Source organism: Podarcis liolepis (genome assembly GCF_965112155.1).
Source record: "Podarcis liolepis genome assembly, chromosome: 16".
Taxonomy (NCBI): Eukaryota; Metazoa; Chordata; class Lepidosauria; order Squamata; family Lacertidae; genus Podarcis; species Podarcis liolepis.
Window position 1 is genome coordinate 17,584,339 of NC_139567.1, and position 21,760 is coordinate 17,606,098.

General features: G+C 43.0%; 1 protein-coding gene across 9 annotated transcripts in view; it reads left to right on the top strand.

Moving 5' to 3' along the window:
- The window catches only part of CADM1 (cell adhesion molecule 1), a 285,550-nt gene that overhangs the window by 202,662 nt on the left and 61,128 nt on the right, over positions 1-21,760 (top strand). For all 9 annotated transcript variants that reach the window (XR_014520380.1, XR_014520381.1, XM_083481086.1 and 6 more), the window contains exons 2-5: positions 10,672-10,818; positions 14,639-14,791; positions 19,360-19,497; positions 21,197-21,352. Coding sequence is in view for 7 of the 9 variants with exons in the window: in XM_083481086.1 (XP_083337212.1) it covers positions 10,672-10,818; positions 14,639-14,791; positions 19,360-19,497; positions 21,197-21,352 (594 nt within the window). In the remaining 2 variants the exon portion in view is untranslated. The remainder of the gene's footprint in view (positions 1-10,671; positions 10,819-14,638; positions 14,792-19,359; positions 19,498-21,196; positions 21,353-21,760) is intronic.

Here is a 21,760-nt window from a genome sequence, read left to right on the forward strand (position 1 = left end):
GACTTATTTATTTAGCATATGTGTACCCCAGTCTTTGGCCCAAGGGCTTTCAGAGCAGCTAGTAGTCATTAAAACACAATAAAACAATATACTAAAACAGCAGAAGAGCATAACATGACATGAAAGGAGCAACAAACCTAAAACCAGAAGATAAAAATAAAAGAGGCCAGGGCAGATAAACAGTTGCCCAGTGCCCAGGATCAGATGGAGTGCCAGTGATTCTCTCTGGGGAGGACATCACCTGGCTCAGGTTGCTGACCTCCTCACCTCTGAATGCACGGGGTCTCATTCTTAACTTCTAGGCATGATCATGGGGGAGAATGCTGCCTTTAAGTTACATGAGTCCCAAGCCATGTTGAGATTTAAAGGTGAAGTCCAGCACTTTGAATTTTACCCAGAAAATAACTAGTAGCCAGTGCTTCCTGGGAGCATATGTTTCGTACACCTGGTCACAGTCAGTAACCCAGCTGTATTTGGAACCAGCTGTAGACTGCAAAGCCTTCAAAGGCAAACCCAGGTACATTGCATATCAGGGAAACTGTTTCCCTTTAAAACAGCTCCCATAGTACGGAGTTTATGCTGAACAAATAGGTATTTGAGGACCCATTGTTCTCATTTTTAAAGAAACATTGGAAAGAAATCGTGCATTTGTCTTGCATTGAGGCAGGGCCATGAGTGCAGCCTGCATTGCCAGCTATTGATTGATGGTAGGAATCCAAAATCTTAAGACTATCTCTCTTAGCTATGTCTAAGATCCTTTGTGTCTATGCCAAGGACCGAGTCTGGCACCTTCTGTATGTAAAACAGAGGTGAATAGATAAACAGCTCTGTTCTAATTTTGATAAGATGTCGTTCTGGTTTCTAGAATTTGATGTTGCGAATGGTCTGAAAGTAGATTGTTCTCTAAAGCTAAGCAGTTGTGATTTTAATTTGTTTTAAACTGTTTTTATTGCTATCTTGTATATTGTTGCAATCCACCCTGGAACCTTCTGGTGCAGGGCAGGTAATAAATTTAACCATAGTAATAGTAGTCGTTGTTGTTGCTGTCTTGACCCTTCCCAAACTAATGAGGGATTGCTTGGAGCTCTCATATTCTCTGAGCTTCTTGGGCAACACATAAGCATAATAACAAAATCCTTTACTTCCTGTCACTCTGATTATCTTAAACTGGTTTAGATTTTAATCTAAACTATGAATTTTGGGTCATGGTTGATTTGAAGCAGTCTGTATCAGTGTAAACTCTCCATACCAGTCAGATGTGCCATAACTTGCTGGGCAGACATATATAAAATATTTTCCCCATTGATGGAGCCAAATGCTTTTGAAACCCCCTTGTTGGTGCTTTAGCTAGGATGGTTCAGCTATGGTGATGCTACTGTAAAGGGAAATTTAGAAAAAAAAACCATGTTAAATTTCACTTTCATTATGAGCAACTGAAGAAGCATCAAGCATCAGCATTTGCCCCTGAATTGAAAAGTTGTAGGAGGCCCTAAGAAGTGTTGAGAGGAGACTCTCTCATTGGTCCCCCCCCCCTCCCAGCATTTTGTGTGTATCATAGACAAAAATAAGGAGTGGTATTTCATCCACTCATTGCTGAGTTCTCCAAGATTTGGCAGCTTCCTGAGTTTATTTTAACATCACTTATTTTGTATTATTTTGTCCCATTGTTTTGAGCACCATACCCAACCAAGAAGATTCCTGAGCCAATAAATTGAGACAATAGACCTTAACTGTTGTCAAGGAGATATTATTATGATCTATATGTAAGTGCCCATTTAGCAGATAGAATGCAAAGTATCCACTTGTTACAAAGCTATCATCTGAGTGTGTATTTAAACTATTGTCATGCTGCATCGTATTTACTATGTGTTCTAATGATTCCAAAGGAGCCATTATGGTCTATTATGTGGCTTACATATTTAAACTGCATAGTTAAAAAGCTTTTGGAATTTAAAACTAATCAGAAAGCCTATATAGTGGATATCTAAGCTTGCAAGATAGGATTCTAACTTAACATTAAACATCACAATAGCAGATTAATAATAAAAAAGAAGAAAGCACACAGATTATTATGTGTTCCATTTGTGGGTAATTAACTTTAATTGAGGAAAAATCTGTGCATCATGAATATCAATCAGAAACATTTCAGTTCTCTCCCCAAATTTGCTTCTCTTACAAGTTTGTTATAATTCTCTAGAGACACCAAGACATTTCATGTTCCCATTTCTTCTCTTCCTCTTTTGCCCACATTTACTCTCTAGGTCAGGTTAGATGTTGCAGGTATGGACTAAAGCCCATCTAAAAGGCTTTGGTTCAATGTTACAGCTCCTTCTTTGTATGCAAAAAGTCCCAGTGCTCTGGATCTCTGGCGAGCTGCTGGTGGTCAGTGTAGACGATATGGAGCTAGGTGACCCAATGGTATCATTCAGTATAAGGCAGGCTCTTCTGTTCCTGAATCATTAGGCTGAGAGGCAAGAGTCGAGAGAAACCTTTAGCTGACAATCAAAATGGTTTACCAAGCTGGATAGCAGAACCTAGAAAATGCTGGTACAGAATTCTGTGTTGGTTAATTAGACTCTTTCTGACACTGATTTTACATGTTTATTGCCAGCTCTTCCCCCTAATTGCTCCCATACCCTTAACTGGATGTGTGAAATCTTCTCCGTGAATGCTTTTGATGTGCTTAGCAAATACAGACCCTAAATACTACATCAAAGACACTGGTTTGGGCAGAAGACTTTGCATGTTTCCTTATGGTACAGAAGTGTTAGTCTGCTAGTGGAAGAGGATAGAGGACTAACAAGAGTCAGTAGAAGATTGGTGGTTGTGGCTGTAAGAAAGAAGGGTGGGTAAAAATCATGCCAAGCAGTCTGCTGTGTGGAATTGTTGTTCATAGAATGGCTAGAAATGCTATTGTGTGTTATTGTCTGAATCCACTCAGTTTCAGCTATTTCACCTGAAGGCCAATCCTGTATCTGAGAACTATGAAGTGTTGGGAATTACCTTTAGACTTCAGCTCCCTTGAGTTTCCTCTGATCCAGCAAATATTTACTTGAGAATTTATTTGCTGCAGGTAGGTAAATTCTGAAGTGCAGGAGCTCATTATGATGTCCACCTTAGCCATTCCTCTAAGGTGAGCCCCAAAATCCAAACAGCTGTGTTGATCTATATACAGCAAACATGCAATACCCCTCTTACAGAGCAGCAGTTTATTAGGCTCACCTGACAATAGAAGAGTATAATATTCACAGAACAAATTCAAGTTGTAAAACAGATTGAGCTTTAACAGAAGATCTTCAGTAAGCAGATATGCAATTTCCCCCTTTCAATTAAAAAGCCCAACAATCCTGCAAAAGGAGGGTTACCATTTGAAGTAGGGCCCCCACCACCCAAGAAAAGAAGGGGAAGTATCTAGTCTTTCCTAAGCTATTTTTCTCATACTCTGGCATCCTCTCTCCTAATCTGTCACAAACAATAGGAATTCCAGAGCTCCCTCTTCCTCTTCCTTCACTGCACCACTAGCTACAGGTCCCAAAGCAAGTGGTGAAAAGGGCAGGGTTCCCGTGGCTTATCTACCCATATCCCAGTCCCTATCCCTCAGTGCCTGACACCTAGTCTTCAGGATATGAAACTCAATTTTCTGTTAGGTATGGTTTCTCTATATTGCAGTAGAGTGAAATGTTAACAGAGTTAAATGAAAATGTAGCCCAGTTGACAATACTATTTACCATGATTACATTGTCTGTTTAATAATGCTGATTTTTTCCTTTAGCAAGTAGCACCCATAAGAGAGTGCTGCTGGCTATAATATTGACTGTCTGGTTCAGATCTGTCTAATACAATTTAATCATTTTTAATTCTGACAAAGTGGCTGCGGGTTTTAATTTGATACTTAGAGTGCAGGCTGGGAATAACAGATTCCATGAAAGCAAGCAAGGCTTTTTAATTCCTATTCAGTGTCCCAGTGTACCTATGAAGGTAGAATGCTCTGCCTTTGTGGGCTAAATGAGAACACCATTAATGCCCTTGAGGACCTGAAGACCCCTCCTGCATCCTAACGTGCCATCGCATTGGTGATCCACACCTTTCATTGTGAGGGTCCTGCAGAAATCCTTTGGTTAGTTTTAACCGTACAGTATTTCATAATCAAAAGCTTCAGTGGTTTGAACCTCAGATCATTTATTTCTAAATTACTTTTCCCCATAATTCTTATTAATTCAAATAGGATTTTGATTTGATATAGAACTTCGTAAATGGGAGAATGAGTTTAATGAATTGAAAGATAGGATTGTCTTAAAGTAAATGTTAAAAAGAATATGCTGATAATTGCTGAGATGGAAATCAAATCTTAATGACTTTAATTTGTCGTGAGCGCCGTGTTTATGAAAAAAATATGGAATATGTTTCCAGCAGACATTTTCCTTCTGCAGTAGTCAGTATTTTTAATTTGATAGTGCTTGCTCTGCTCAAGAATGTGTCTATGGGTTCTGCAGCCTTATATTGAATAAATTATTTCCTCTCTATTTGTGAACAATAAGAGCATAAGTATTGCTGTAGTGGATCAGACCAAAGGTTGGTCTGGTTCAGCATTCTAACACTGACCAGCTAGTTCTCCCCCCCCCCCCCAAGTTCGCAAACTAGGCAGATAATAGTGATTTCCGTCTTTGGCCCCTGCCATCCAACTATCAGTTCTGTGCTGCTTCCCAAAACAAATGTGATTTTCTTTTTTAGGTTCTACGCAGCCCTACATTTGTGAGAGTACTATGGAACCTGGTTAGTTTTGCCGCAGCCTGATAATCATTGGCCTTTTCATTGGGGACTTCAGTGCTGTGGAATGCTCCCCCTGCTGAAATAAAAGAGGTCCCATTATTCCTGGCATTCCACCAGCTCCTGAAGACACACCCATTTAGGCAAGCATTCCACTGAACCAAACTTGCAGTTTTATTAACTGTTTTAATTGTTAAATTTTTTTAATTGCTCCTTTTAATCGTGCCTTTTATTTAAGGATTGGTTTTAAAGTTGAAAAATGCTCTGATGCCATTCTGGCATATAAGCAATACATAAATGAATTGTTGTTGTTGAGTTGGCTACAGAGATAGGACATTTTAGAAAATTCTGGGTGATTACGAGTGCTGGCTTCCATTGCATTAAGAGGCCTCCTGGGTTATATCTGTGGCCCATTTAGTCCAGCATCCTGTTCTCACAGTGACCACCCAGTTTCCCCAGTGAGAAGCCTACAGTCAGGGCCTTTCTTCTGTGGTTTCTAGCAACTGGCATTCAAGAGCATAGTGACTCCAATTATGCAGGTAGTATCTTAACTAATAGGCTTCAGCAAACCTCTCTTCCATAAATTTGTGAAGTATTTTGTTTTGTTTAACAGTTATACTATTAAACCACACAAAATCCCGTGACAGCGAATTCCATCAATTAATAGAAGCTTTGTGTAGAGTACTTCTTTTTATTAGCTCTAGACGTTCGTGGCCTGGAATATTGATGGCATGCAGATTAATATCTGCTCACAGTAGTTTGGGTGCCTTTGCAAAGTCTTTCTGTACATTTCAGTCTCCATAGTACTTTGGCTTGGTTGATCTAAGAGAGATTAGCCTAAATCAAGTGTAGAATTAAAACTGGTGTTCTGCTTAAACGTTACATGATGTTTATTTTTATTTTTTTTAAGCCACAGGTTTCTTACAGGTTTGTTCTGGTTGACCAAACATTTGCACTTAATGTATAAAATATGAGTCATTAAAATGTTTTCCTTGTTGACATGTAGAAGTCAACTGAAATGATACAGTCTTTTGTTTCTGAAAATGTTCTTAGCTTTTGGCGAGTCTCCAAGTGAAGGAAATCCCACAAGTGTGAAACAGGTTCCAAAAACATACCAGGGCATTCATTAGTGGGCAGGTTGAGTTCTGTCTCTTCTTGATGACTTCAGGCCATTTGGCTCAAACCAGTCCTCTACTGAGGCACAATATTTGAGGAGGGAGGGTTGTCCATTCCCCGCCCTCATATAGCTGAAGAGAGTGCATTCATTTTGTTTAATTTCTTTCATCCGCCAATGTTGTGTTTCCAATGCTGTCGGTGCTTAACAGTATCTTTAACTGAAAAAATGTAGTAGGTGCAAGACCAGGGGTCAGCAAAAACTTTTTAGCCGCGGGCTGGTGCACTGTCCCTCAGACCTTGTGACGGGCTGGAGTAGCGGCACCGGGGGGGAGCTGGAAGAAGAGGCGAGGGGGGCAAGTAGTCCTCCTCCCCAGCCCCCAGTCCCAGCCCCAGCTGCTGCGCTTACCTTCCCAGGGGCTGCCACCACCACCGCTGCTACTGCTGCTTCTCATGGAGAGGCAGACAGGAGCACCAGGGCGGTGGTGACGACGGCGGAGGGAAGATGAGCAGCGCAAAAGGGCTGGCTCCGGAGAGGGGCTGCTTAAAATGGCGCTCAGCCAGCTCAGCCCAGCCCCCTTCCTTCTATAGGCAGGGCGGGGAGAAGCCAGGAGGAGGTGCAGCTGCAATGTGTGTAAGGGAGAGGGGGTGGAAATGGCACAGAAAAAAATGGCGCAACCCAAACAAACAGAATCCCCACGCCGATCCACGGACAGTCTGCGGGCCAGATCCTGAAGGCAGTTGGGCCTGATCCCTCCCGCAGACCTTAGTTTGCTGACCCCTGTGCAAGGCAAACACCAACAAGGACTCAAATGCTTTCCTGTGTAATCTAAAACAAAGCTAGACAAAGGGCGAGAGCCCGTAATCACAGAGGTTCCACGCCTGGGAGTGTGGGGAATAGGATTAGGGCTATGGCAGTTGGAGAGTAGGCTTTTTAACCTTTTCCTCTGCATTGTGTTCCTGATTTAAAATAACTTTTTAAAGAGCAAAGCTGCCATTTGCTTCATGGAAGGAGGGAATTAGAGGGCACCTGTGAGAAGAAATTAGTGGAGGCATAGTTTCCTCCTTTATATAGGCACAGGAATGGATGCATAGATAGATGGTGTTTTCAGCCAAGTGTTGCCTTACTTTGTTTGGGGGACCCTTTATCTACTTTCCATCTCTCACCTGTCCCAATATAGTCATCACTCTGCGTACCTTTTTCCTCCTTAACTCCTAGTTGTTTGTACTTTTTTTATTTATTTCATGCCATGGGCAAGTGAAAGATTGCACTTGGTGTCTTTGAGCTGGCTCAAAAGCTACACTGGAGCGAGAGAAGCAGAAGCGGCAGTATGCAGAACGTAGAATGCAGAGCTGTGCTTCTCTTCCCCCGCCCCACCCCCCATTTCTGCATTGTTTAATACTCTAACCTAGATATTGCTGCTGACACACTGGCTTCAGTTCATTAAAAGGTGTAGGAGGGGGGAATTCAGAGCTTCTGACAGTAAAATATTACCTAGCTCACTGGGTAACTGAATGGAAGAATTTATTTTGTTCTCTGCTTTTGGACTATCAAAGCATCACCTGCTGATTTAAATAGAGTAAGTAGAAGTTGGGCTCTGAAAACAAGTGCAATCAGATGGAGCTACCTTTTTTACTCTGTTTTAGGCAATGTCTTGTGATAAGTTTTCCCTCAAATATTTTGCACGTACTTCCTCGGTGCCTGCCTGCTGCCAGCAAAGTATAAATTTAATCTTGGTTCCTTTGATTTGAGAATTTGCTTGGCTTTGATGTACTGGGTAGCCTGGTACCAACTACATGCCAGTCGTGCTCAGTGCAATTGCTACATCGGTGGTGGTGATTCCTCAGCTGTGTACAGGGAGGGAGGCTGAAACAGGGAAGTGCCTTGGAAAATTAAGCTGTCATGTCGAATGTATCTATTGCACTTGGCCTCTAAGAGCAGGAAGCTCCCATGCCTTACTGATCCCACCCACTCCTTCTTGATAGTAAGTGCACCATAACACCTTCCCAAGTTGTCTTAATAAAGCTTTTGGGTTTTCCTTAACAACTTTGGGGGTGTCCAAATTTTTCCACTGGGGTTACGCATTGCCCCCCAACTGCCTCCAGTGTTACAGTGTTATAACGGGGAAATGAAGCTATCAAGGACTGTAGGTCTCTTCTGATGTCCTTAGCTATTGCTTGGGGTGAACATTGAAAAAAAATAAATATGTCTGCTCTAGGAAATTCTTTGTAATCTTGGATTTTGCTGCATTGTTGTCATCGAAACTAGTAGCCATTATAGCCGTTTTCTCCATGAATTTGTCTGATCCTCTTGTAAAGCCATCCAAGTTGGTGGCCATCACTGTCTCCTATGGGGAGTGAGTTCCACTGTCTCCTATGGGGAGTGAATTCCATAGTTTTAACTATGTGCTGCTTGATGAGTACTTCCTTTTATTTACTCTGCATCTTCCAACAATCAGCTTCATTGGATGACCACAAGTGCTTGTGTTATGAGAGGGGAAAAAACGATCAACTTCCCCCATGCAGTTTTCAATGCATACCTGACCCCTTTTTATTTGAAAATCTTACTCAGTGACTACATAAGGCCCATCGCTAACAGGCAGGTGGTGGCTGTTGAGTTTTTTGACTTGACAGATTCCTGCTGTGAACACAGAGTTTGGGCTCCTGCAGCAAAATGTGCAGAGCTTTCAGGAAAGAAGGGAGCCGTAAACAGGGTACTTAATAGTCAGTGCAGTTTCTGCTAGGTCTAGAAGTGCATAATTGGGTCCTCGATAAACTGCTGGAATGAAAAAAATAAATAAAGGAATGTACCCAGTGTAAAAGCACATTTACATAAAGGTCTATGTTCCATAGTAAAGGAAATGAGGCACAGACAATGAAGGCTGCGGTAACTAAAAGAGACCAACCAAAAATGCTTTGTGAGGTGCAACCTTCTGCCTTTTAGCCCATCACTGAGACACACAGTTAAAAGCTGTGGCACCCTGGAAATGAGGTCTCTACTCTTCTGCCCCTTCCTTAGCCTTGATTTGTGTTTTGCTGCAACTTCGTTAATCGGTATGTTTTAGATCTTTCAGTCTGTTGTGCTTGAGATATTTGTGTGTGTGTGTGAGGATATGTGTTCTCATATGCATAGGAGCCAAGGACCCCTCAAACGTTGGTGGGCCCCCCAAAGTTGGTGGGCATTGCCATTCAAATGGTGTGTGCTTACCTGTGCCCCCTATTTCATTCAAGTTGGCACCCCTGCTCATATGCATGTCTTGTTGGGGTTTTTTGTTTTGTTTTTAAGTCTCAAGAAGAGATCTGCTCGTCTCAAACCCACCCCTCCGAGGTCTCTCCCAGGGGTTATGTTTTCACAGCCAGATGGGATTACCTTTCAGCTGCTTCCAGATTTAGCCTGTCTCCAGAAGCAGCATCTCCTATTTTTAGCAAAATAATTATGGTATCTGTGTCTGTCTTTCCACTCATCCTTCTAATGAAGCTTTTCCAGCGATATCTGTGGTGTCCAATGCATTTAATAGTTCTGTCCTTGAGAATATGGTTTTTATTAGAAAGGCCCATACATGCACATCTCCAGTTTTAACATGTTCAGCTTTGATTTGCTGAGCTGCTTTTCTGCTCAAACAGCAAGTGTTGCTCTGTCACAGGTGACTAGTGTGTCATCAGAGCCCCTGGCATGTGCAACAGGAGGGGTCCCAATTGCCCCCATCCTCTTTAAGCAGAACAGCTGCCTTAGGATGCTGTTGTTGCACACAAGCTACTTATCAGGTGTGTAATGTATGCATCTGCTGAAAGGAAAGTACAAATAATGAACTGAATTTGTGTTGTGTGAGCTACTTTGAACTCCATTTTTGTCTGGTTAAGTAGTGTATAAATTTAAATTTTATCTAAAATCAATAGTGAATTAGAATATGAATCTTTAATCAGCAGTCTCTTATGAAAGGGTCCTACTTGCTCTTTTAAGATTTCTAACTTCCAACGGATAAAATGGCTGTAATCATTTAGCTGGGAGAAGCTTTTAATATCCAAAATGTTGAAGGTGATAATCCTTATAGTAAGACACTATGAGAATTTGTCCTTGGTGTGTTTAGGTTGTTTGGTATAATGCAACAGATACTAAGTTTTCAATGAGTTTTGATTTACTGGCAGCCTTAAAATACCAATATGATAAAGTATTGCACAGTTCCACTACTTCCTTAGCATGTTGTTAGTCTAAGACCATTGCAGAGGGAATGGCTGCAGGGAGAGGATGGGAGACAGTGCCAGTCCCAGGCACGCAGGAGGGCGAAGCCAGCTGGCTGCCTCAGTGTTTCACTGGCTCAGTCACCCCCAAACTCACGACACAGAGCCACCTGCAGAAGAGCCCACTGCGGTGCTCTGACCGACGGGTGGGCTCTTCCCCCAGACTCAACTCTCGAGCCCCAGACTCTCGGCCTGGCACCCCTGAGAGCCCGGCGCCCAGGTGCCCTGCACCCCTAGCGCCTATGGGTAAGATGGCCTTGGTGCCAGACATGAGAGGCAAGCATTCCTGCCACATATTTCCCTGAGGCAAGTTGCTGTTCACCCCATCCAGCAAAAGAGTTTGTGTCTGTATGTGTGTGTGTGAATGCAACTGACAAATCAGTGTTAGTCAGGGGTACTGTGCACCATGTCTTCACTTAACCACAGGTCTTCATGTGTCCAATTCACAACTAATTTGCTGCATTTGCGGGGGGTGAGAGGGTATTTGGCTTCCATATTGACTGAATGTGAGTTGACCTGTCCTGTCTTTTTCTTTTTCTTTAACATCTTAAGGTGATGGACAGAATTTGGTTACAGAAGATGTGACTGTCGTAGAGGGGGAAGTTGCCACCATCAGCTGCAAAGTCAGAAACAGTGATGACTCCGTGATTCAGCTCTTGAATCCCAATAGACAGACGATTTATTTCAGAGACTTCAGACGTGAGTTCTGTGTTGTTTGGCAAATCTTGATAAAGAGGTTGCTGAGGGCTCCTTTTAATTTAATGTCAGACATTTTAAAGGTTTAGTCAATTCTTCAGTAAGTAGGCAAAGGCAGGCAATCATAATCACTTGCTTTAATGGAAAGACTAGCTATAGACCTTTTTAAGAGTCAGACCATCTTGCAGTGCAAGAGGAATTGACCACAGTAATTCACTCTGAATTGCAATTAAGTGCCAAAATATTTAGTTGACACAAACAAATCGAATAGGGCAAAGCAGGATGTGCTTACCATTGGATAAGGAGATGTGTTTGGCTCGGTGGTTGGAATGTTCAAGCCAATCCTTCCTTAATCCAACTGAAGAATGATGTTAGGATGGTCTTGAACATGTGTTTAAAACCTTATCAATAAGAGACGCTGTTATAATTCAAATTGAGTGCTCTTGGAATCTTTGCCTACTTTCTAGGAAAATATAACTAATATATACGGGGTCGTTTATAGCCCAAGGTTAGTAACACAAGCCATCTTTCTCCTGGGACTGCCCTGTCTCCCATCCTTTTTAAAATGGCATTTATAGTTAGGAACAATATGGTCCCTAATATTTTGGAGCAAATTGACATGGATATGTCAGCAGGCCACAAAACTTGGTTCTTCTGAGTTCTTCTTTTTGCAGGGACACCTTTTTTTCAAAATTGGAAATCATGCATTAGGTGAGGCCAGGATTAATGGGACAGAGATATCCTTCTGCAAACAGCCATGTGCCCTAAGCAAGGAGGGGAAATCTGGAGACATTTTCGTAATTTGTCTGGAGACTAACAAAAGGGCTGATAGTGAAACATGGCATCATGGAGGAGCTGGTGAGGTACCGTATTTTTCGCTCCATAGGACGCACCTGACCAAAAGACGCACCAAGTTTTTAGAGCAGGAAAATAAGAAGAAGAAAAAATCCAACTCAAATGTTGTACTAAACTATTTAAAACAGCAAAGTGGGTGGCTCCTGTCCACTTTGCTGCTTTAAAGCGAGCCACGGTATGAAGAAATTGGAAAAAGGACAGACATTCCATTATAATGTAGCTGTTTTCATCATCACTGGGAAGTCAGTATTGGCAGCAGTCACAAAAATTAAAATTTGAGCATTTTACTGTTATTAATCAAAAATATTAATAGTCAGGGAGAGAAACCAGGGCTGTGCAAATGAGAAGTGCTTGGAGTATGGAGGAACAGCAAAGAGATCAAATGATTGTGCTCCAGTTCCTAAATCTCTGAAGTTTTCTCAAAACAGGCATGGTTGTTTTGAAAGGAAGATTCAAAATGGAGTGACTGAGCAAAGAACAGAGGAGGAAAAGAGGGCAAATAAATAGCTTCCATTCAATAACAAGAGAACACAATGTTTTTGGTTTGGTATAGGTGGACTGTACTTGTAAGAATTTGTATAATGAATTATAGATTTGGAGTGGAATATCAGTGCCTCTTTTCAGCAATAAAGATTAGCTGCTAGAAACATGGTCCACACACAAACACACAGGATGTCTGGTTATAGTTGCAGTTACAGATAGGTAGCCGTGTTGGTCTGCCATAGTCAAAATAAAAAAATTCCTTCCAGTAGCACCTTAAAGACCAACTAAGTTAGTTCTTGGTATGAGCTTTCGTGTGCATTGGTATCTGAAGAAGTGTGCATGCACACGAAAGCTCATACCAAGAACTAACTTAGTTGGTCTTTAAGGTGCTACTGGAAGGAATTTTTTTATTTTGGTTATAGTTGTTTAGTTTAAACTGTTACTGAGCCAGATGCCTGCTCGGTTTTAGCTGAGCTCACTAATACTGAATTGTGGAAATGCTTTGCATGTATTTATGACTATTTCTGCAAAACTGCTACCTGAAGAAATCCCCAAACTTAATATTTTTAAACTTCAAATGGAGCTCAGAATCCGGTTAGGCAATCCTTTGCAGTTGAATTAGGAGGCACTGAGAGAAAGCAATTTGCTGCTCCCCACCCCCCTCCACCCCAGGAACACACAGCCTTCCCTCTGCTTGCAAACCTTGTCGGGGCTTCAAGGGAAAGCAAAGGCTGTAGGCAGAGCAGTGTGGCTCCCCACCCCCCACCCCCAAAAAGCACCCCAGGAGCGTGGGGCAAAGACGCACAGCCTTCCCTCTGCTTGCAAACCTTGTCGGGGCTTCAAGGGAAAGCAAAGGCTGTAGGCAGAGCAGTGTAGCTCCTCCCCCCTCCCCCCCAGGATCACACAGCCTTCCCTCTGCTTGCAAACCTTGTCGGAGCTTCAGGGGGAATGCAAAAGCTATAGGCAGAGCAGTGTTGCTCCCCCCCCTCCAAAGAGCACCCCAGGAGCGCAGGGCAAAGACGCACAGCCTTCCCTCTGCTTGCAAACCTTGTCGGGGCTTCAAGGGAAAGCAAAGGCTGTAGGCAGAGCAGTGTAGCTCCTCCCCCCTCCCCCCCAGGATCACACAGCCTTCCCTCTGCTTGCAAACCTTGTCGGAGCTTCAGGGGGAATGCAAAAGCTATAGGCAGAGCAGTGTTGCTCCCCCCCCCCCAAAGAGCACCCCAGGAGCGCAGGGCAAAGACGCACAGCCTTCCCTCTGCTTGCAAACCTTGTCGGGGCTTCAGGGGAAAGCAAAAGCTGCCGGCAGAGCCGCTTGGCTCCTCCCGCCCACCCCACAGAGCAGCCCAGGAGCGCACAGCCTTCCCGCTGCTTGCAAACGTTGCCGGGGCTTCAGGGGAAAACGGAGGCTGCCGGCAGAGCACCGTGGCTCCTCCCCCACCCCACCAAAGAGCACCCCAGCAGCGCAGGGCAACAGCGATTTGGCTCCAGGGACCACACATTCGCTCCATAAGACGCACAGGCATTTTCCCTTCCTTTTTAGGAGGAAAAAAGTGCGTCCAATGGTGCGAAAAATATGGTATATTACCTAGCCCTTGGAATGAAGAGCTAAGAAACAAATGGTGCTCTTCTCCCACCACCTCTCTTTATTCTTTTGATATGTTGGGATAGGTGGGGGAGATGTAGGTAGTAGATTTGTTAGGGGTTAGTAGAAGTAGGAATATGCCTGTGTTTGAACTGATGCATGTTCTTCTGGTCCCAGAAATTACTTGGTGTTGTATTAAAAACATCAGAAAACTTCCAACAATTTATTTGATTAATATATTTTATCTAACTTTCTAAACTTCTGGACCTCGGAAGAGCCTGCAATGCATCTCTCCAGCTTTGTGTTGCTTGATTAAATGTTTCCGATGAATTGGCAAAACCAAAGTTCTGCTGGAAGTTGTTTGCTTAAACATTCTCCCCACATGTCATAAACCTTCTCAAGTTTAATTTGTGAAATCTCTGTTCATGGGCTTTCCGTCCATCTATCCTTTGCCAGCCTGGAACCCTCCAGATATTGCTCCCCACCCAATTTGTCATTGGTCATGCTGGTTGGGGCTGATGGGCCTTGCAGTCAAAGATATCTGGAGGGCATCAGGTTGGGAATGCCTGGGAAACGGGGCTCTGTATGTTGTAGCAGCTCATTTGTTAAAGGCTTTCTGCAGCTTTGAGCAAGTAGACAGGAAGGGGGAGAGTAATTATCAGTACTTGATATGGGGCTTTTGTTTAGATTATTTGTATTGATTGATGAGTACTAGTATTGTTTATTTCCAGATTGTAACATAATGAGCCAAAATAACAGGATGTGAAAAAGAGGGTGGTATTGCTACTGCATGTCAACACTGCTGCCACCTCTCCAGGCTTCTGGTTTTCACTGTTTTCTCTGGGAGGGAAGCACTGTATGTCTCATAACATTGCCGTTTCTAATTGTATCTTTGTTCCACAGCTTTGAAGGACAGCAGGTTTCAGTTAGTGAATTTCTCTAGCAGTGAGCTCAGAGTGTCACTGACGAATGTCTCCATTTCGGATGAAGGAAGATACTTCTGCCAACTCTACACGGACCCCCCACAGGAATACTTTATGACGATTACAGTGCTTGGTAAGGACCAGTCAGCCCCAGACTCCATCTTTAGTTCACTTGGGAGTGGCAAGGTGGTGGGAGGAAAAAGCAGATTCTTGGACATTTTTAAAACCTTCTTTATAGCCATCTCACCTTCAACACAGGCACTGAAATAAATCCTCCTTACTGGGGCTGTTTCTCATGCAATGTTCTGTAGACAGCAGCACACCTTTTCATGTCTTGGGATGGATGAAGATAGTGTCAGAAGGAGAAAAATCCAGAAGATTTGTTTGTTAAAACCTTAGGACCCTAATCCACAGAATTATACCTGGGAAAGTCAGCATGCAGACACACATTAAGATTTCTTGGCTTCACACTCCCAAAATGTACTACTTCATCATGTGTTCCAAGTTGCCTTCATCTACCACACACTTGTATTGCCTTACATGCATGTACATAAGGCATTCTCCAGACATATGGAGGAGAATGGCAGGAGGTGGGCAAACCCATAAATTCTGGAGGAAGCTGTTGCAAATAACTGTTCCCCTGGCAACAGCTGTCTGGAGTGTCATTTGTGGTTTTCCAGGCAATTACTTTAGCTCATATTCTTCTGTGCTCCCCCAAACCCTTACATTTGCACCCATGAATCCAAGCTTCTATCAAAACCCATTACAGAAGTTAGAAATATTTGCCAATTAGGGTGTGAGTATTTAGTCCCTTGACAAAACACTCTTGGCTGCACTCATTGCTTTATTCCAAACCTCTCTGTTTATTTTTAGAGTTCTGAGACTATCTAATAAAGGGCATGATGGGTAATGTAACAGCTTCTGTGTTACAGTCTGTGCTACAATGTGAAAAAAATCAAGCATTATATGCATGTGCAGGAAGTTACACCTCTTGGCAGGGTGATGATGCTTCTAAGGATCTCTGTGTGCTTAATTGTAGCCCACAAATGCTGGACCATATTCTCAGTGTAAAATAATGGGCAATATTTATATTGTTCTTAGTTCTGTTTTTTTCCAGCTGGGTATGTAATCATATTGTCCCCATATATATACCATTGCACACTTCCATCTTTTGCCGAAGTGTTAAAATTATTAGATGTAAAATGTGTTTACTCAAAGCTGTTTTTCACTAAAGGTTGTATTTCATATTCTTGATGGAATTAACAGGAAAGAAAACTGAGGTTGCAGTCACCTTGCTTGGAAAGGAATATCACTGAACATAGGCTACTTACTTCTGAGTAAACGTGCATCAGATTGCGCTGTAAATCCATATTATTACTAATTACAGTCATACCTTGGAAGTCGAACGGAATCCGTTCCGGAAGTCTGTTTGATTTCCAAAACGTTCAAAAATCAAATTGTGGCTTCTGATTGGCTGCAGGAAGCTCCTGCAGCCAATAAGAAGCCGCTGAAGCCCTGTTGAACGTTCGGGTTCCAAAAGAACATTTGCAAACCAGAACAATCACTTCTGGGTTTGCGGCGTTTGGGAGCCAAAACGTCCGAGTTCCAGGGCATTTAGAATCCAAGGAACGACTGTATAGTTATTATTAGTTTCATTTATGAATTGTTTCCTATAAGGCGTCTTGAAGCAATTTACAATACAATAAAAACAGCCTTAAAACAAGTGTATATATAAAATTATTTTTTAAAAAATCCAAATTCCATATGAAACAATCTCGAAAAACCAGCCACTGCAAATGTAAAATCATTTTCAAATCCAGAACTGATACTAAGTAGTATAACAATCACCACTTTCCTCTTTCAAGAAAGTCTTAAGCAAGTGCCTAAAAGACAATAGAGATGGTTCCGAAGGGCAGAAATACCTAGGTTACACCAATCTGGTTTCCTGCAGGTGCTGTTGAACTGCAGTTCCCATAAGCTTCGGCCAGCATGGCCAGTAGTAAGGGTTGATGGGAGCTGTAGTCTGGCCTCATCCAGATTCTGGAGGGTGCTTTAGCACATACCCATCTTACGTGAGGATGCCAAACTCTGGTATGGATGGCAACCCCTTTGGGTGTTCCTTGATATGCCTGGTACCCTAAACCCTCACCCTATTTTGTTGTGCTCCCTATTGCCCAGTTGGGGCTGGGATGGTAACAGGTTTGCCACTGAAATGTTATAAGGAACTCCGTACAGATGTACATTTGTTTGGATGGATGGATAGATAGAATCAAACCCCATGACTCCTTCATTCCTACTCTGTATAATTCATGGAGCAGCAACTCTCCAGCATATGACGCAGGAGAGGATTTTCCTGTCCAGGCTTCTGAAGATATTCAAGTCATAAAGTGGGGGATTTGAACCCAAATGCAGCCAAATTGTTGCTTCAACCCCTACTGCAAATTATACTCAAGAAACACCCTCCCCCTCCTCTCTTCTTCGTGGCATATGGTGCTTGTCAGACACCAGTCCTTAAGTTTGTCGTGTGTGTGTGTGTGTGTGTGTGTGTGTGTGTGTGTGTGTGTGTGATTCCATTTCTCATAGTTCAGAAGATTACAGAACAGGCACAACTATGGGATTATCATATCCACTGATAATAGTTGCTAATACCATAACAGCCGTAGCTCCAGATTAATGCTGTCTCCTAACATTCCAGTAACGAACCTGAATTGCAACAAGCAATCACCAAGTGAGATCACACTTGCTGATTAGGTATATAGGTTCTCCGCTCTTACTCATCCCTCTCCACCCTCCACCCCCACAATTTAATGAGTTCCAGTTTGTAGTATGTTAATATGTGTTGAAAAGGTATTTAAAATTAGCCTTTAATATGAATTTCAAGTTCGGCTACCTTCACTCTTGAGAGTTGTTTCCTAACACCGCTGCATTAAGAGAGCTTTTTATTCTCATGTTTCCCAAACTAAGATAGCAAGTGTGTGCGCATGTGGGGACACACACACACACACACACACATTCGTTTCTGCTGAGGTGCTTCCAGGGATGCTCTTGTGTTACTCCTCTCCCCTGACTGAACGATTCGGGCAGAGGAAGGAGCAACATGGCAGTGTGTATATGTGCAGTGCACACACACATACACACTTGGGCTGACCTGTCCAGCATGCATCACATGGCTTTGAGTTCCACCTACATTCTTGGGGGTAGGGACTTATTTGCAAGTGGGGGGGGGCAAGGGGAAGACCAGACATAACCTGCTATTCCACAGGGGACTTGCATGCCTTGTTGACCTTTGTGCTTCCTCCTCCCTTTGTTTTTTGAAGACGCCGTGCCATTCACTTGTTTATGGACCAGAAACAACTAATTTATTATCTGCACAATTCATTTTGTGCATACTTCCTTACCTGCATTTTGGTGGGTGGGGAGAGAACAGAACATATTATTCACACCTGAATCGCGCAACTGCTTCATTAGTACAATAACAGCAAAAACAATGAAGAAAATGTGTCCACTCATTTATAAACAACATCCATTTAAATCTTTATTTTAATGCTTGATTTAATAAACACAGTACCATCAGGCAACTGTGTTAACATTGTCTTTACTGATTATAAAATAGAAGGGGGGGGGGAAACGCCTATCCCATCCATTCTCACCCACCCACCCTGTTAGCAGGGAGGTGGGGAAGAGGATAATGGAAAGATCTACACATTTTGGTGGACTTTGTGATACTGTAGTTATGCTCAGGGCCAGCCTGCCCATGAGGCAAGGGTAGGACACTCCCTCATGCGGCAGGATCCTCAGGGGCAGCAGATCCAGCCTCCAATGAATGTTTTGCTCCCTGCTGCTTCCACTGCCACAGTGGCATCAATGACTGTGGTGTGCTTCTTGGAGGCCAGATCTGCCACCTCCTCAGCACTCCCCTCATACCACCTCTACGAGGGTCTCTCGATGAATAGGAGATGCTGCTGGTCTACTCCCAGCATCTTATTCCCCCCCCCCCCTTCTTCCTGGTTTCGATCTTTACTCACCTCTTCTTCCCTGGCGGGGGTGGGGGTATCAATTTTTGTGGTTCGCCTCAGGTGCCAAAATGTCTTGGGCAGGCCCTGGTTATGCTTCAGATTCTCTTCTGCTTCAGACTCCACCGGATTATATTTCATTGATCAATTCAACCCTCTGGCTTTGGATTTCACAAAAAAATAAAATAAAATAAAAAAATGACTTAGCTGTGCTGAACACATGCCTGAAAGGAAGGAAAGATGCTCTCTCTGTAATAATGCTCTCTGATGGAAGAATCTATTATTTGTGTTGGGTTGCATTTCATTTATTTTCTTTGGAAAATAACCCTCTTCTTTCCCTCTCGGTCTGAAAATCCTGAATCTCCCTTAGTTTGTTTTACTCTATTTTTTGCTAATTATTTTTGGAATAGGAAATGTGGAATTTACATTCAAATGGAGGGCGAAAGCAGGGTGCTACTTTAAAGATGCATTTATAATATGTTTGATCTGTTAGAATTATTGCAGATGGTGATGCATTTACAAAGTGTTCCCTTAATCAAAATTGTAAGTTGAAGAGGACCTTCTATGAGGCAGCTGATCCACCTCTAATCTGTCCAGCAGCTATCCCACATGTTCAGTTTCTTGGAGGTGTCATGAAAGACAACAACATGCTGAGATCTTTATATATCTGTATGCTGTTTCATTCTAGTCCCACCACGTAACTTGAGGATCGAAGCCCAGAAGGAGACCACAGTGGAAGGAGAAGAAATTGAGCTGAATTGCACATCGTTGGCCAGCAGACCACCCACAGTGATCAGATGGTTTAAAGGCAACAAGGAGCTATTTGGTAGACCCCTTCTCCCTCAATCAACTTAATGGTGTGGTTGTGGTTTTTAGAGATGGTTTTGCTGATAAGCAGGATACTCTTGTGATGATGTGAGAGAATAACTCAAAACAGTGGAAGGGAATCTTTTTCAGCCTGAGAGCTGCATTTCATTATGGGCAACCTTCTGTGGGCTGCATGCCAGGGGTGGGTGAGACCAGAGACAGCAAGTGGGCAGAGCAACAGGTGTGACTCTTACCCCCAGTAGGTCACATTCAAACCACGCAAAAGCCAGAGATTCCTATGTCCCCCCCTCCGCTAACACACGTACACCATCTCCATCTTCCAGGCAAGCAAGAGGCACTGCCATAGCAAAGGACACATTCCAGCAAGGCAAAATCAGTTCAGAAGGGTGCAGAGCAGCGAATGGTGTGGTCTTTTTATAATGTGGAGTAGCTTTGTCAGTTGATCTGGAGCACGAGTTGAGGTTTTGTGATAGACCCCTCCTTGACAAGTAAGCCAGGCATCTCAAATTTTTGGGAAGCCTTTCCACTTTAATCCCAGGCGTTTCCCTGCTCTCCCTTACCTTTTGCTGCCTGTTGAAATTGGCTTCCCTTTGGCAGGGTGCTTCTGCTTCTGTTTCAGCCCATTGCTGCTGTATTTTGCTGGGTCTTCAACAGTACCACTGTTTAAATATTTTAATTACTACTTTTAATTATGTAAATCCATGGAGTCACTTTCCCTCTTAATTATTGATGATGGCTTTTGGCAGTGGCATTGGAGGAAGAGGGTGGAGGATTTCTGGCTCCATTGACTTAAGTGTTTGGAAGGCATCCTGGAATTCCTAATCCTCGCTGCCGAGTGCTGTAGATTTTGTGTTTAATATCATGAGCAGGAGATAGCCCCCCCCTTTAAATCTGGAAGCGAATAAGAGAATAAGAGCTCGCAGGCTTCCTTTCCTTGTGATTGACTTGAAAAAGGGCCTTGCCAGCCCTGCTCCATTGCAAAACTGTTTGCTTAACTTTGATACCAGCTCTCCTCTTTTCCCTCTGTATCCCTGTATATACCAGATGTGGGAAACCTCTGGCCTTTCAGATGTTTCTGGAATCCAACGCCTATCAGCCCCAGCCAGCATGGCCAATGATCTGGGATGATGGGAGTTTGCCATCTGTGGGATCATAGGTTCCCCACTCCTGCTGTATACGGCAGGTAAACATCCACTCACCTGGCCACCTTTGCCAACTAAGAATTTCCTCCTGACCCACCAGGCAGAGAAGCTGCTTGTCAACTAAAAAATGAGTTGTTTCCCTTTATTTTGTGCAGGTCATCAGTGTGCCACAAATTAATCCAATAAGTATGTAGGTAGGAAAGTAACAATGAAAGGCAGGTGTTGTCACCCTACAAACACCCACAGATTATAGGAATGTGCAAATAAAAACAGAGAGAATAAGGTTGCAAGAATATGCCTGTTGGAGGGTTATGAATAGGTCAGCATATGCATAGTTGAACTATTTAAGAATTGCAGAAGTGGAGAGAAGCTCTGGAATAGATAAGCTAAACAAGGCGAGTCACTACTAGATGAGTACAGATTGCAGAAGTGACTTCAGTTGAAAACGACAACACAAATGCAGCGATGGAGGATGGTCTTGGATAGATATGGCATGGGTCTAGTCATTTGCCATTTATCTGCTCTTTTTCCTCCCCTTTCATGTCCATTATGCAGGTAAAACAGAAGAGGAGCAGTGGTCAGACATGTTTACAGTGACCAGTCGCCTTTCGTTGAAGGTCAAGCGAGAGGATGATGGGGTTGCTGTTGTCTGTCAGGTAGACCATCCTGCCGTCAAAGACTTGCAGACCAAGTACTACCTAGATGTAATGTGTGAGTACCAGAGTCACAACCCTCCCCTCCCCCTTGCCCCACACATGGACATGGCTTGACCAAAGCGATTGATTAGACAATTATGGTTCGTTGTAGCATACAAAAGCTGTTTATCTGATTTGATTAAATGAGAGGTTTAAAGTATTGAATTTGGGTTTAAGGCATTCTTTCCCTGCTCTTTTTGAAGACAAACTATTTCTCATCATCTGTTCTTGTGCTATCAGTGCAGAGCTGCCTCAAGACATGTGAACTAAGCATTTAAATATTAACATGGAAGTGTGTCAAGGTTTAGTATTATTATTACAAAAAACAAACAAACACATGTATCAATGCCGTCTACAAAGACATGAAATCCTAGAACAGATTGGAGTGCCGGTAGATTCAGTGGGTCTAACCATCAGAATAAGA